General features: G+C 39.5%; 1 protein-coding gene across 1 annotated transcript; it reads left to right on the top strand.

Annotated features, from left to right (window-relative positions):
- The first annotated feature begins 1,432 nt into the window (after positions 1-1,432).
- LOC113225509 lies at positions 1,433-14,568 on the top strand. Its single transcript, XM_026457826.1, has 9 exons — positions 1,433-1,470; positions 4,904-5,091; positions 5,380-5,547; positions 5,937-6,076; positions 6,335-6,498; positions 7,543-7,733; positions 9,040-9,210; positions 12,212-12,351; positions 14,386-14,568. Exons 1-9 carry the CDS (start codon positions 1,448-1,450, stop codon positions 14,551-14,553), a joined length of 1,353 nt encoding a protein of 450 aa, XP_026313611.1. The 5' UTR covers positions 1,433-1,447; the 3' UTR covers positions 14,554-14,568.
- Positions 14,569-15,369: the final 801 nt, after the last annotated feature.

Consider the following 15,369-nt stretch of genomic DNA (forward strand, 5'->3'; position numbering starts at 1 on the left):
CTTGCTTATAGGGAAAATCGTAATGTAAAAGAACTTATTAAACTAGTTTTTCCAACAAGTTTTACTTCCAGAATCTTCCGTGTTCACTGTACATTGGTGCAAAAATATAAACGCTTGAACAACCTTTAGTGGAGGTACAGGACTTTAGAAGTGCCTAGAAGTTGAAAATACTTTTATTTCGAACAAGAAAACCAGATTCAAGTCTTCTTTCAAAATGAATAAATTCCTTTTGTAATTTTGTAGTTTATTGAATGTCACGATGTTTGACCATGACATTCAATTATTTATTTGTGAAATTATTCCATTAGTTTGTTATAATTATTAACAAACATCGAACACTAAGAAAAAATTCTTATGATCTGGCTTAGCTTGAAACGACTTTTTTGGCCGTAGCGCCATCTGTGAAGAAGAACTGCAACAAGCTTAGAGAAAAATCGTAAGGACCGACAGTACGTTCCGTGGCTTGGTTGGTACAGTTTGTTGGAAAATGCTAGTTCGAATCCAGCCAAATCGAAGGGGTTTTTTCTTAGAGTTGGATCTTTGTTTTAATAATTATGCAAATACTTTTTTCTTATTAATATTTAAGTACAGGATAAAAGATTGAAAAAAAAAACAATATTTCACTTATTGATTGATCCATTCATAAATTCACAGATTATCCCAAAAGATGGTCCGACCAAGCGACTCTCGGTATGCGTCTCCATGATGCACTCCACTATGCCAAAGACCGCCACAGATGTCACAGCGTTGTCATGCGGAGCTCGTTTCGCGGGGAAGTCACTACTCTCAGTAATGAGGTTTAACAGGCAGCCTTGGTATGTGTGTACAGAACAAGCCCATTTTAGGGCTATGGTAGATTCTTGCATGGTCTAACTACAGTCAACAAAAATTACAGTCGATCGTGTTAGGGCTTCATAATATGATATGATAGTACGTTGCTATGTTGTGATACAGTCAGTTGTTGACCATTTTTCATAAATGGAAACATTGTGTATTAAAATGTTCTAGTAATTAACTGTTCAAAACGTTGTTTAATATATTTTATACTCATTATAGTAATAATTAAAAATGTTATTTTATTAACGAATAATAAATAAACAGTTTTATACAAAGGTAAAATTTATCACTAAAATATTTTAAGTTAAGATACCAGTATCGGTATGTCAAAGGTTTTAGAGATAAACGAAAACAGTTTCATAATAATTTATTATGCTACAAGTCACCTTGACATTGGATCATAGATAGTGAATTTAAATACAAAAGTCATTGTTAAGTGAGAAACTTCACTTCCAGAATAACCATTAAACATGTTATTGTGAAGGAATATCAAACTTAATTAGAAATGATTATCAGTCACCTGGTTGGGCATGCTAGGAACGATTGCCTTTTCCTCTGTCCTGCCCTTGCATTAGTAGAAATCTGACTATTGGCGAAATATAAGTCTCCAATGACATGGAAAGCTAACCCAAGGTACATTGGTGCAGCGTGGTTTCTTTCTTTGGAAGAGATTCATGCGAATAAGGAAGTATATCGTCGGCTGGCAGACAAAAGAAGCTAAGCGTCACTTAGGTTGTAATGGGTATTCTACTTCTTGTTGTGTCATCTTCTTTTTTTTTACCGTCGGGAAATTCTCATGGATACCCTCCACGCGGGGGAGGCGAAGGGTTATGTCGGACTCCTACCGACTAAAACCTGACGGTGTTCCATCTTTTCACCATGTCACGGGGACGCTTACGCATTCTTCCGCGACTCCGGCGGTGATTGGTCTGACTGGGCGTCGAACCCCACCTTATGTCGGCAGCTGGAGAGCCATAGTTCTCCTTCTGCGACCCACTCTCCGACGGCAAATCGGGTCAGGGGCTGTATCTTACCTTTCCCTTTCCGCTGCCTCTTTCCGCACCATGACCTCCTCACAGAATGCCTGGACTGTGTCCCACGACCTTTTGCTCTCAACCATTGAGCGAACTATAGTTGGCAGAGAAAGGTCGCTCCCCACGGCGGCGGTTGTGTCATCTCCGACTGCAAGTTGGCTATCGTTACAGCAACTTGGGCTAATGAAATTACGGCTCGGAAGAGTTCTGTGGTACTTATGTTGAACCACGCTGCAAAATTTTGGAGTCATGTGGGTTATTTACGGCCTCACCTTCTGTGAACCTGGATTTGTCCGTAAGCAATGTGGGTAACTTATCACAAACTCGATTTTTTTCCGAAATAACGTTTGTCAGAATTTCGAATTTTCATTATACCGAAAACCGAATTATAATGAAACCGTTGCTCTTTCAGGATATGTTGGATGTTTATCGCAAAGACACGATTAGATTCGGTTAGGTTAGGTTAAGTCCTCCGGTCAATGGAGGAACTAAAGGCGGCAGCGGACCGGCTCAGGGCCACAAGAAAGGCCCCCGGTCCGGACAGTGTGCTAGGGATTATCCTGACACTTGCGTTGGAACACCTGGGAGAACGCGTATTGAAACTCTTCGACGCCAGCTTGGCGTCGGGAAGCTTCCTCCAGGTGTGGAAGGAGGGCCGCCTTTGCCTCCTCCTGAAAGAAAGCGTATCGGCCCATCGTGCCGTTCGATGAGGCGAGTAAGCTCTTCGAGCGAGTGCTCGCTGCCCGCATCGTGTCGTCGCACCAGTTCGGATTCCAGGCTTGGTGTTCGACCATCGATGCAATAACGGAGCTAAGGGGACAGGTGAGGAGGGCCAAGGCGGAGCGGGGGATTGCTGTGGCGGTGTTGTTGAACATCGCCAACGCGTTCAACAATCTCCCGTTCTTCGTCATCGAGGAGGCCTTAAAGTTCCACCGCCTGCCTCAATATCTGAGGCAGGTGGTGTCGAGCTATCCCACCGGGAGAAAGATCTCCTTTCTTGACCGGAACGGGGTGATGAGGGAGCGGAGCATGTGCCACGGGGTTCCACAGGGCTCGGTTCTGGGCCCGCTATTGTGGAACCTCGGGTACGACTACGTGCTCCGAGGATCTTCCCCCATTGGACTGGGTGTCATCTGCTACGCAGATGCGTTACCACCTAGGCGGCGCTTGGGCGCCTTATACCAAACGTGGGGGGACCCAGCTCCCTATGTCGCCGGCTTTATGCTGGCGTCATACGGAGCATGACCCTCTACGGGGCGCCCATCTGGGCGGAGGCCCTCACCGCCAGACTGCGGCCGCTTCTGCGCAGGCCGCAGAAGCTAATGGCGGTGAGGGCGATTCGGGCGTACCGGACGGTTTCCGGAGCGGCGGCATGCGCCCTAGCTGGATCCGCAGCCTGGGAGCTCGAGGCGTTCGTCCTCGAGCAGACCTACAGGTGCCGTGCGGAAGCCAGGGCACGTGGAGAGCGCCCCACACTAGAGGAGCTAACGGGGGTTCGGCGTGCCGCCAAGACCGCCGTCCAGGCGGGGTGGGAGGCACTCCGATCGGCCAGATACGGGGAGCGCACCGTCCAGGTGCTGCTCCCTGTACTGGCCGATTGGAGGAAGAGGAGGCACGGGTCTCTCACTTACCGTCTTGTTCAGGTACTCATCGGATACGACTGTTTCGGTGACTACCTGCACAAGATCGCACGGAGGGAGGTGACCCCGGAGTGTCACGAGTGCGGCTCTGCTACAGACTCGGCGAGACACACCTTGGAGGTGTGCCCAACCTGGAGCCAGCAGCGCCGGGATCTCGTAGAGGTGGTGGGACGTGACCTCTCACTGCCCAGCATAGTTAGAGCCATGCTGGGAAGCGAGAGGTCATGGCAGGCGATGGTCTCCTTCTGCGAGGACGTGATGTCGCAGACAACTTCTTTTTTTATGTAAAGAAGGAGGCAAACAAGCAGACGAGCCACATGATGGGAGGTGGTCATCGTCGCTCATAGACATTTGCAACATCAGATTAGCTGCCTATGTGTTGCCAGCCTATGCGAATCCTGTAAACACACTTTTTGAAGAATCCCATGTCATAGCGCAAAGAAAATACTTCAGGAGGAAGATTATTCAACATCTTGCAGGTTCAAGGAAGGAACGAACGAGATGCCCGCGTGGTCTTACAATGCCAGGCATCATAGATGTGGGCATGGACTCTACTCCTTTGGCGGGAGGTGCGATGGTAGAAACGAGACGATGGCACCAGTTCGAAAAGTTCCTCAGAGTACTCCCCATTATAAAGACGGTAGAACACACACGTAGCCAACGTCTCTCCGTAGGCTAAGGAGCTCCTTACCGTCTGTGAGTTTCTGAGACTTATGTCTCAAGGTGACGGACGTAGTGGCAGTATCCTCAAATCTTTGCCATTTAATGTTCGGAGAGACACTACAACTGTCATGGATAGGCGTGTGGCTTACCAGCAGGCCCGTCCTTTGATATTATAAAGAAATTGTAAAATTTGTAGATAATATTAGATCTAGTTCAACCCTGACTCAACTGGTTACAATCAACAATATTGTTACCTGATACCATCATCGTTATAGTAAACCCGATTCATCAGATTGCAACTTTACTGCGATCCCTCACGATATCATACCAAGTCATTTGATTCGCGCACTTATCCGATGGATTAAATATAATTATTCAGTCATGATAGGTACTTTTGCCTAAATTGTGATTTAAAAATTTACCGCATCAACGACTCGTAAACTTAAACATTTTTGAAGTCCTTATAGGAAGAATGATGAAATTTTCATTATACAGTAAAAAATAAATTTTGCAGCTTTTATGATTTAGGAACTTCAATATCTTTTTTAAGGTGAAATAAAAAGAAAATACAATTAACTTAATATTTTATCGGCAGTCACGTAAAAGATAACCGATATGCTGAAATTTTCAATTTACACATGCCAATCAGGCGATATTCACCCTTATTACAGAGACCATAATAAATGTATTAAGAGAGAAATTATACGCAGTTAAAGTTCTATAAAATAGAATGATCAAGTGCACGACTGGCATTGTCAATTGTGGACGGACAGAGTGCAATATGTCTACGAAGTTGCATTATTTTCATGTGAACGGGCTAGGTGAGCCCATCAGGTACATTTTGCACTATGCCGGTGAGAAATTCGAAGACGTCAGATACGACCCTAAGAGCTGGCCCATTAAAAATGTTAAGGATAGTACGTATATTGTAATTATTCGTAATTATTTTGGTATTATTTCAAATTGTGCTTAAATCAAATGTGGTTCCTTTTTCTTTGTTACAAACTTAGATGATAATAAGTGGATATGAGAAAAAGGCTTAATAACTTTCAAGTTGCTTTTTTTTGAAGTTACTTTGGTAAAATTTCAAAAGTAGATGCAAAAATCAACACTAAGACCGTTTCCGTCATAAAATATCACTTCACTATCTCTCAAATCGAATGAGAAGTATTGTAAACTATGAAACTTCACAATAACAATTTCAGCTCTTCCATTCGGCCAGCTGCCTCTCTATGAAGAAGGCAACCGCACTCTGAACCAGTCCCTTGCAATCGCACGTTACTTGGCCTCCAAGACCAATTTGCTGCCTTCTGACCCTTGGGAACAGGCTCTCTTGGACGCTGTTGTCTTCAACATTTACGACTTCTGGAGCAGTAAGTAGTATTTGGCTTCGCCTTTCAACGTTATTCAAGTATTTGCTATGATTCTGCAAATCAAGATAAAAAATCTGCATGAAGGTTAGACACTATTCTTCAATATGGATTCAATTATGTTTCATTTGTCGCTGAAAAATAGACTTTGTTTATGGCGTCAATATTTTTAATAATGTTGATAACAATTTATCTTTGTATGTTAAGTAGAATTTCTCCTATATCATCTTCAACTTCTGATAAAAATACGAGAATATGTTATTTATGTGCATCCATTACTATGATGAAATGACTATAATGTTAATGATTATATGAATGCTACATTTACTGTAGCATGTTTTTATGATTTGACTTTTATGCATGTGAATTACGAAAAAGTGGATTTCTTGCAGAGGTCACAGTTTACATCAAAGAGCAAGACCCAGTTAAGAAGCAGGCCATTAGGAAGGAAATCCTTGATGAATCTGTTGAGTTCTTCCTGTCCAGATTCGAGAGGGAACTGAAGAAGAATAATGGCTACTTTGGTAGAAAGGTACGTATGAATGAATATGAACAAGAATGTTATTTATTTTGGACCAGAATTTAATACTTTATTAGGTACCCGAAAAAGTATATGTATGACTGCAGGTGTTACAATTTAATATATTTTTCGCTCTGCTTGTATGGAACGAATACTGACCTCAAACATGATATACGGATTCGAAAATTGTCCTGTATTTTAAAGTATCGATATATGGAATATTTTGGATGTGTTACACATATATTTCAAATTTTTGTTTTGTATTTTTAGCTGACCTGGGCCGACTTTGTCTTTGTTGGCATCATTGAAGCCGCAAACCTTTTCCTTGACACTGAAATCGAGAAGAAGTACCCCACTATCCAGACCCTTGTTCAAAAGATCAGAAATCTTCCTGGAGTAAAAGAATACATTGCTACAAGGAAACCTTACTCTGTGTGAATGTGAATGACGTAAATAAATATTATATTACATTTTGATTAAATAAATTTAATTAAAGTGTTTGTTGTAGTTTAGTTTCATTTTTATTAAAGATAAACTCACATTTGTCTACAATCTCCTCTGATGAAAAGCGACACAAACGTGGCTGGTACACGCCTGTTCCATAACCAAGTTGTATCGTACAAGGAATGCAGTCTGGTAATAAATTTTATTCCATAGCTATTCGCATAATGAACGCGGAAACAAAACGTTTCTCGCGAAGTGGAGTAATATGTACCACAAAAGCATGAATTCTCTCGCCGCTTCCAGTTAAATGGCGACAGCGATGATGGTAATTCATTTTGGTAGATTAGAATTAAGAGGACTGATACATTAGATGTCTTCAGGGTGACGATGATATAAAATGTTAATTAAAATTACCTATCTAGGGCCAGTGTCCCTGCCGCTGGACCAAATGAACCGTATATAAGGGAAAAAAATTATTCGAACTGACGTTATAGTTCCATTATGGCCATAAGATTAATTTTACAAATGATATATTTTGAACGTATTGATAAAATTGTCCAAGTAATGTACAGAATATGCCGTCAGTTTGGCCATTCAGGTAATTTCATTCTGAATATCGAGTTCTTAGGTTTCCGCAATTGTTACACATAGGAAATGAAATTATTTATCAGATCCCATGGGACCCGAAAAGTTGGTTTGTTTGAAAAAACAAATATACGAGATTTAAATCCGAAAAAATTGTTTTATTCATTCTGAGTATTCAAAAAATTGATCATTACCGCGGACTCCCAGACCGCAAGCGTTAACCAAAAATATATTTAGTACATTATTTGGTGCATAATATGATACACCGGTGCAAAAAGTACTAGTCAACTCCAGATAAGATGATAGCTTGAAATACGAAATATATTGATAAGTATCTCAATTTGAACTAGGTATTTACACGATTTTCAACCTTATTAAAATACTTATATTGAACGTTGCAATGTATTCCGACAATGATATTTGAGTAAAAGATAAGTTACAAAACAAAGAATGATCATTTATTCAACCGCCATTGTGGATAGCGAACTAGTTTCAGATTGTAAAATGTCTAAGAAGTTATATTACTTTAACAGAAATGGACTTGCAGAGTTTACTAGATACATTTTGCACTACTCCGGAGAGAAGTTTGAAGACATCCGATATGACAGAAAGAAATGGCCTATCAAAGATGTAAAAGACAGTACGTATAACAATGTATAGAGTTTTTTTATTGTGTCAAGTGACGTGATGAACAAGCGACACGTTTGATAAGGCTGCGTTTCCACCAGAGATGTGCGAGGTAGATAGGCGGTGCGGTGTGCGAGGAAAAAATCCACCAATAGGATTACTTCATTTTCCTAGCCTCGCCTAGCGCAGCACTGGTGGAAAAGGGCTAGCGGAGTATTTGTACATATAAAAAAGCGAGAGATGTGTGCGACGGATGCGAGTGAGGAATGTGTACGAGGAATGTGCGCAAAGTACGCGAGCAGTCGTCTCCGCTCACCCCACCACACCGCGCCCCACCCGCGCACAGCTGAAAAGAGTCCTCTACTTATCCTCACACCCGCTCAGCTACACACCGTGTCACAGCTTCGCTACCCATTCTTGCATCACCTAGCTATCTCGCACAGATTTGGTGGAAACCATCACACCGTTTCACAGAGCCACTACAAATCCTCGCACTGCCTAAGCTACCTCGCACATCTCTGATGGAACCGCAGCCTTACAATCCCAGTGCCATTCAGTGTCTCTACCATGAGATTAAAGTGACAGTTATCGCTAGCAACCGCGTAAAATGTTTGTATACAAAATGTTGACAAAAATGGCGCTGTATAATTTGCCATACAAAATTGTGAAGTAATTTATGCTGTCGCTAGCGATAACTGTCACAGTAGACTCGTGGTAGAGGCACTGAGTTTTAAATTGCAAAGATCTGACGGTCACTATCACCGCACCCGTCATCCTGAGACTTAAAGTTGACAAGTCCCATGTGCCTGTAGTTTTACGAGTATGCTCACATCACTGCTTGTCTTGGTAATTTCTTAAAAAAAATATACATGAAAATACATGAAATACTATATACATGAAAAAATCCTTCAATCCGGCCGGATTCAAACCGACGCCGACGTCTTCTAGCAAACCGTGCCAGACGCTATGCCAACTAAGCTGGTATAGCGGCTTAAAAGTCGTTGATAAACCAAAAACAAAGATCCGACAACAAGCACATAGAAAAATTCGCGAGGTCCGCCGGTTCGTTTCGTCGCTTAGTTGGCATAGCGTCTGACATGGCTTGCTAGAAGACATCGGTTCGAATCTGGCCGGATCGAAGGAAATTTTTCTAAGTGTTCGATCTTCGTATTAATTAATAATTATAACAAACTAGTGGAGTAATTTAAAAAATAAAAAATTACTGAATATCAATTCAATACAAATTTAATTTATACATGAATTTGAATACTTATTATTGTACCAAGAAGAATGACATACACACTAGTTTGTAATTGCAGAACTTCCCTACGGCCAGGTGCCTATCTACCAAGAAGGCGATCGCACTCTAAACCAGTCGATAGCGATCGCCCGTTACGTCGCTAGTAAAACTGGTCTCCTGCCATCTGATCCTTGGGACCAGGCTGTCCTGGACGCTATTGTCTTCACCCTTTACGATTTCTGGAGTACCAGTAAGTTATTGCTTCACTCTACTTTTTATTATTTGTAAAATATTTATTCTGGCATCAATTTTTAATATAAATGTCCCAGTGACATATATACATACATAATATCCTGTATATTTATAAGTATATAATATAAACATTTAGATAACATCACATACGTTGCTTTGATCCGAATGTAAGTATCTAAAGCACTTGTGTTATGGAAATCGGAAACAACGACGGTACCACAAACACCCAGGCCCGAGACAACATATAAGTAAGTAAACCGTGCCAGATGCTATGCCAATTAGTTGACATAGCGTCTGGCACGGTTTGCTAGGAGACGTCGGTTCGAATTCGGCCGGTTCCAAAGAATTTTTTGTAAGTATTCGATCTTTGTACTAATAATTATAACAAACTAGTGGAGTAATTTCACAAAAAATAATTCAATATCAATTTAATAAAAATAATTAATTAGAGTTAATAGCGACATGTTTAGCCAGGACTGGTAGCTGTAAAGGTATCTAACTGTGTGACGAAACACTTTCATAGATTTTTCATAGATGGCTTTACGGCTAAAAAGTCGTTGAAAACCAAATACAAAGATCCGATAATAAGCACAGAGAAAAATTCATGAGGTCTTCTGATACGTTCCGTGCTTAGTTGGTATAGCGCCTAACACGGTTTGCTAGGAAACGTCGGTTCGAATCCGGCTGGTCCAATTGTTACAAGGATTGAGTTTTAAATTAGGATAATAAAGAATATTTAGAATTTACAAGGCACCAAATTCCATTAATCCTGATACACTTTCTTGAAGGTTTAATCCAACGTACTAATATTACATATAATCTTTATAATTACTGGTAAATATGTGTGCATATAAAGTATATATTCTGGTACAATAATTATAAATTTTTTATAAGCAAATGACCTGAAAACTTTTTGGTATAAATAAATAAATAACGAACACACTCTAATTATAGCCGCACAAAAATCCTGTGTCACACATAAACAACCACAAAATACGCCCAAACTCATAAACCTCTGGTAGGTAATCGTTTGGCCATGGAGGCAGTTTATGATTACATCGTCTTCTCCCTGCTTCTTCTTGTCCTTATCCCACGTTAAGTGGGGTCGGTATAACATGTATTTTACAATTAAATCTATTTGCCAAATTTAATTAAAATCGGTTGACAGAAAGTGAATGAAATAAAATAAACCGGATTCATCTCCTAATTTGGTACCCTGAGAGGTGGAATATTTTCTTCAAGTTTAAATGGGTCCTCTACAGATGTACCCAATTTCCAGCAAATAAATAATCATCGAAATCGGTTCTCAAATATCGGAGTAATCAAGTACCTAACACACACAAAAAGAATACAGTCGAACTGAGAAGCTTTTTTTTTGAAGAATAAACTTATTTTACATAGAGTTCTTAGGTATTCAATATCGGAAATAAAACTATATCTGACAGCCCCATCGAGTATGTAACTAGAAATTGAGGTGAAATAAGGGCCATCATCACTGGAAACTCATCAGGCAAAGGGGGCTTATATCACTTTTAAATATCATCTCTCGTTTGCACTGAAATCACAAATTAGAAAGCTGAAATAGTACAGCGCCAACAACTGACCTGTGTGACGCCTCCGTATATTCCAAAAAGATTGTATTTATTGCATTGACTTGTAAATAAATGGACGGCGGGTCTAATACAAAAACCACGAAAAAATGTCCCAAGTCAACCTATTTAAACGTAGTGACATGTCAAGGAATATGAAAAAGCTAAAACGTTGAATTTAAATTGTAATGTCATCGCAGTACTGTCTAATTTTGCGTGCTTCGCTGTCAGTCGAACAAACGAAGACTAGAGCGTGAATGACGCTCTGTATACAATTTTAACGCCCTATAAGTTCGGACACTTTTTAGCGCGGACCCGACGTCCATATAATTGTAAGTCAATGATTTATTGTAATAAAGATAATATCTCTATGGGTATTCCATTCGGTGGTGGGGGAAAAATAGCAAAACATTTAATAACAAAACAAACGGTATCACATTTCAAGGGTTATTAAATATGTAAGTTTCCAATTTTTGTCGATTATAGCAAAGCTCAAGTTAAACTGGTTGATTTGAAGTGAAACTTTTGATGACACCCGTCATTTGTTTCGAATTCGGGCTGACCAATCGGATCGCAGTTGTCACTGTAATGATTTGGCAGAATAGTTTTCAAACAAATTAAATGACATTTCGTCTCTATTTCTGGTATATACTCGATGGACAGCCATGACCCTAAGATCTATAAGGAGGTCGATTCGTTGTTTTTTTAATGAATATAAAAAATATATAATAATTCCCAAAATAAGTCTTATTGTTGTAGTCAAAATAACTTCTGCATTTCTACTATCAAAATATAGATAACATTAATATGATCTTATATCATAAATATTTATGACTAATTTTTTTTTTTTTTTTTTATAACGCACACACTCAACATAGCCCCGCACTAGGGAAACCCTGTGTCGCGGGTGCCATGGACACACATAGACAACCACAAATTACACCCAAACTCACGAGAGAAATAAATGTAGGCCATACAAATATTTCTCCCGGCCCGGGAATCGAACCTGGGACCTCTGCGTGGCAGTCCGGCATGGTAACCGTTCGGCCACAGAGGCAGTTAACACTTACTTAACAACGTAGATTTGACAACATCAACATCATCATGATAATTAAAATTTGTCTTATCTATCTTCATAAGCGCAATACGGAAGATAATATGAAGATAAGATATTTAAAGAACAAGAACATATGATACTTACTTACTTTATGATACCAATTGACGCCTTTACGCCTGGTGGTAAGCGACACGCCTATCTATGACAGTTGCAGTGCCACTCAGAGTTTTATACCGCAGAGATATAATTGGCACTGCACCTGCGCTCGTAACCCTGAGATGTACGTTGACAAGTCCCATGTGCCTGTAATTTCACCAGCACCATTAAGTAGTAGTATATTGGATTAATTTCAGAAGTCCTAGCCTTCATCAAGGAGCAAGACCCGATGAAGAAACATGCCATTAAGAAGGAAATCGAGGACGAAGCTGTTGATTTTTACTTCTCCAGATTCGAGAAGGAGCTAAAGAAAAATAACGGACACTTTGCTGGAAGGGTGAGAAAAATAAGGAAAAAAATTTTCAACCCCTTGATTTGAAATGGATAAATAACAGTGGATTTATCGGATTTACAGCATTGTAGTCCGATAAATCCAATAAAATAAATGCCGACGGCCATTGCGTATAAATTTTTCGCCGCTGCAATCGTTAAAATAAATTTCATATAATTTTCTTCGCCATATTTCACACAATTTACGGATTTTGCATCGTCATTATCACAATAACACACATCATTATGCGTCTCATTGAAAGGCACGGGTCTCCTTTCGGACTCAGTCCACCATGTTGGCATATTTCCACGTTTTCCACGGGTTATAAATCTTCATCGACATGCATTGTTCCGCATCATTACCGAGAGGTAATTGCTACCATGAACCAATAACCAAGAGGACTGCTAACCGTGATAAAAGACGGCGTAGTCGGGTAATTACTATTGGTACACCAGATGTCGCTACAAGTACCAAATACCTATTTTTGTTACTAATTTGTTTAACGTTGACAAGCTGCAATTTATCCAAGCTACTGTAATTTCTAGTGATAACAAACAAATCAAGTAGATGCCACTTATGACACAGAATTTTATGGATACTACCGGCTATTCTTTTATTTTGTTTAGGATTAGCGCCATCTATCCATATTAGGAAGCGTTAATTTATAAATTAGTTTGTAACACACAATGCCATCTATTGACACGCATGTTTGTCAAAGTTCAGAAAATAATTTTAAGGGAAAAAGACTTATATTTCATATTAAAGAGGACTTAATTGATTTCCACAAGTTTCAAGTGAATGAATCACGTTTGACGTTTGTTCACGTGTGGCTTTGTTATACCAAAGGTACTTCACAAGGCTCTTGACAGTTGACTTCACAAAGTCACAAATTTATTTAATGGTCAATGTATACGCTTCTTTAATCACATTCCGGTTGATATTTAGAATTTGCCATTTACGAGGCTTAAAACTCGAGTGAAAGAAAAACGTTAAACTAAAGGTTAATAAATAGCTACTGCGTACTTGGATGACAAAAATCCGTGGTACTGATCCGTTTAGCTCCTGCATTCTCAATCTAAAACATTTGAAATAAATATTGTAAATGACAAATATATTCAAATTTATATTTACAAAGAGCAACCCTTAAGGCATCGTCCTATCGTCATCACTCGCGCGATGATGCGTCGTACGCACAACGAAAATGACCTCCCGACTGTGCGCTCGAAAATACTGTGTTCTACTGAATGTCCTATTAAAGGTCGCGCGATTACGCGATGCGATCAAATTGTCTAGTTTTCGTTGCGCGACCATCGACGCTTCGTATTGATCGGACAATCGCCAATCAAACATACTGATCAGTGTCCTAATGGCGCTCGCTAATATTCGTAAAAATGTAAAAATATTTTTTCAGTTCGTTGAAATACCTACTGATTGTAAAATTCACCGCGCTTTTTTATGTTTTTATGGAGTATAGTGGTCTACGTTTTCCTTTTTTAATGCTATTTACGATTAAGTATTATTGCACGGCAGCAAAAACTGTGCATCCCTGTTAAGAGCCATTTCGAGTGTGATCGCATCGCTCCAAAATAGGACACACGATTTCTTGAATGACAATAGGACAGCGCCCTAGAGTTTCTTGCTTAATCTTCTGGAATCTGCCTTACGAATGAGCGGCAGAGTTTAATCAATATGACGATTTCAAGTGTACTTATGACATAACGATGATGTGAATTTGTACGATTTTATTGCTTTTATGCAGAGTGATTGTGGGAAAATTCATTGGACAAGAAAATGCACGAAAAAATATTTAACATAAGCGCAACTATTTTGCGCGAATTAACCATCTCTGGTTTCATGAAGTAGTAAAGTAACTTCCTTTCATTTTTATTAACATTGAAGGTTTCCTTGCGGTGGTGTTCTTTATATATTACTTTAAATATTCGAAAATAGTATTATTTAATTATATAATTCTCGAACCATCTCATTTTTTTTATTTAGTTTGTAGTTGACGCTTTCACACATCCTGTTCTTTATTTCCAGCTCACATGGGCCGACTTTGTCCTTGTTGGCATGGTCGAAGCAGCAAATTTTTACCTCAGTATTGAAGTCGAAAAGAACTATCCCACTATCCAGAACCTCGTTCAGAAGATAACAAACCTTCCTGGCGTAAAGGAATATATTGCTACTAGAGAACCTTACTCGTTGTAAATTGGGTCTACATTTTAATTTTAATAACTAGACCCATATCATTCGCGGCAATGAACTCTCTCCTGATGTTTTCAAAGACTCTTAATATTTGTACGGTACAACATCAACTTTTTCCTCTTCTTCTTCCAACGGTTTTCTTCATTCACGATTTTATAAGATACTACGTGACTTGACGAACAAGTCGTGCTCCCGGTCGGTGGTAAGCGCACACCTGTTCATATGCAGTGCCACTCAGCGGCACTGACACTGCGCTCATCAGCCTGAGACATAAGTTGACAAGTCCCATGTGTCTGTAATTTCACTAGCACCCTTACCCTTCAAAACCGGAATGCATTAATGCTCACATTACCACTTGGCGACAGAAATAGGTAAGGTGGCTGTACTTCCCTGGACGAACTCTTTCCCAAGGAGCTCTACTGCTACGATCACAATTGCTTTCTATTCTATTTGGACTGTGTGAATTTTTATTTTGCTGTTAATATAATATATACTAGTCATTCACATGGTTTTTATTTACCTAACAACATACCAATTACATTACATTGCACAATAATTATCTTAAATAAAATACCATTTCGTCAGTATCTTTTTAACCTAACAACATATACTCGTAAGTTGCATTAGATTGCACAATAAATAAATTAACTTCTTATTTTTTTTATTAGTAAATGCATCCATACAGGTTAAGTGTAAGGAACTAATCTTCCTTCCTTCGAATCCAGCCGGTCGAAGGATTTTTTTCTAATTGTTCGATCTTTGTATTAATAAATTATAGGAAATGAAACTATTTTTCCGGATTTAAATCGCGTATATTTG

The sequence above is a fragment of the Hyposmocoma kahamanoa genome, unplaced genomic scaffold, assembly GCF_003589595.1.
Source record: "Hyposmocoma kahamanoa isolate Upper Pololo Valley unplaced genomic scaffold, ASM358959v1 161, whole genome shotgun sequence".
In the NCBI taxonomy this organism is placed as follows: Eukaryota; Metazoa; Arthropoda; class Insecta; order Lepidoptera; family Cosmopterigidae; genus Hyposmocoma; species Hyposmocoma kahamanoa.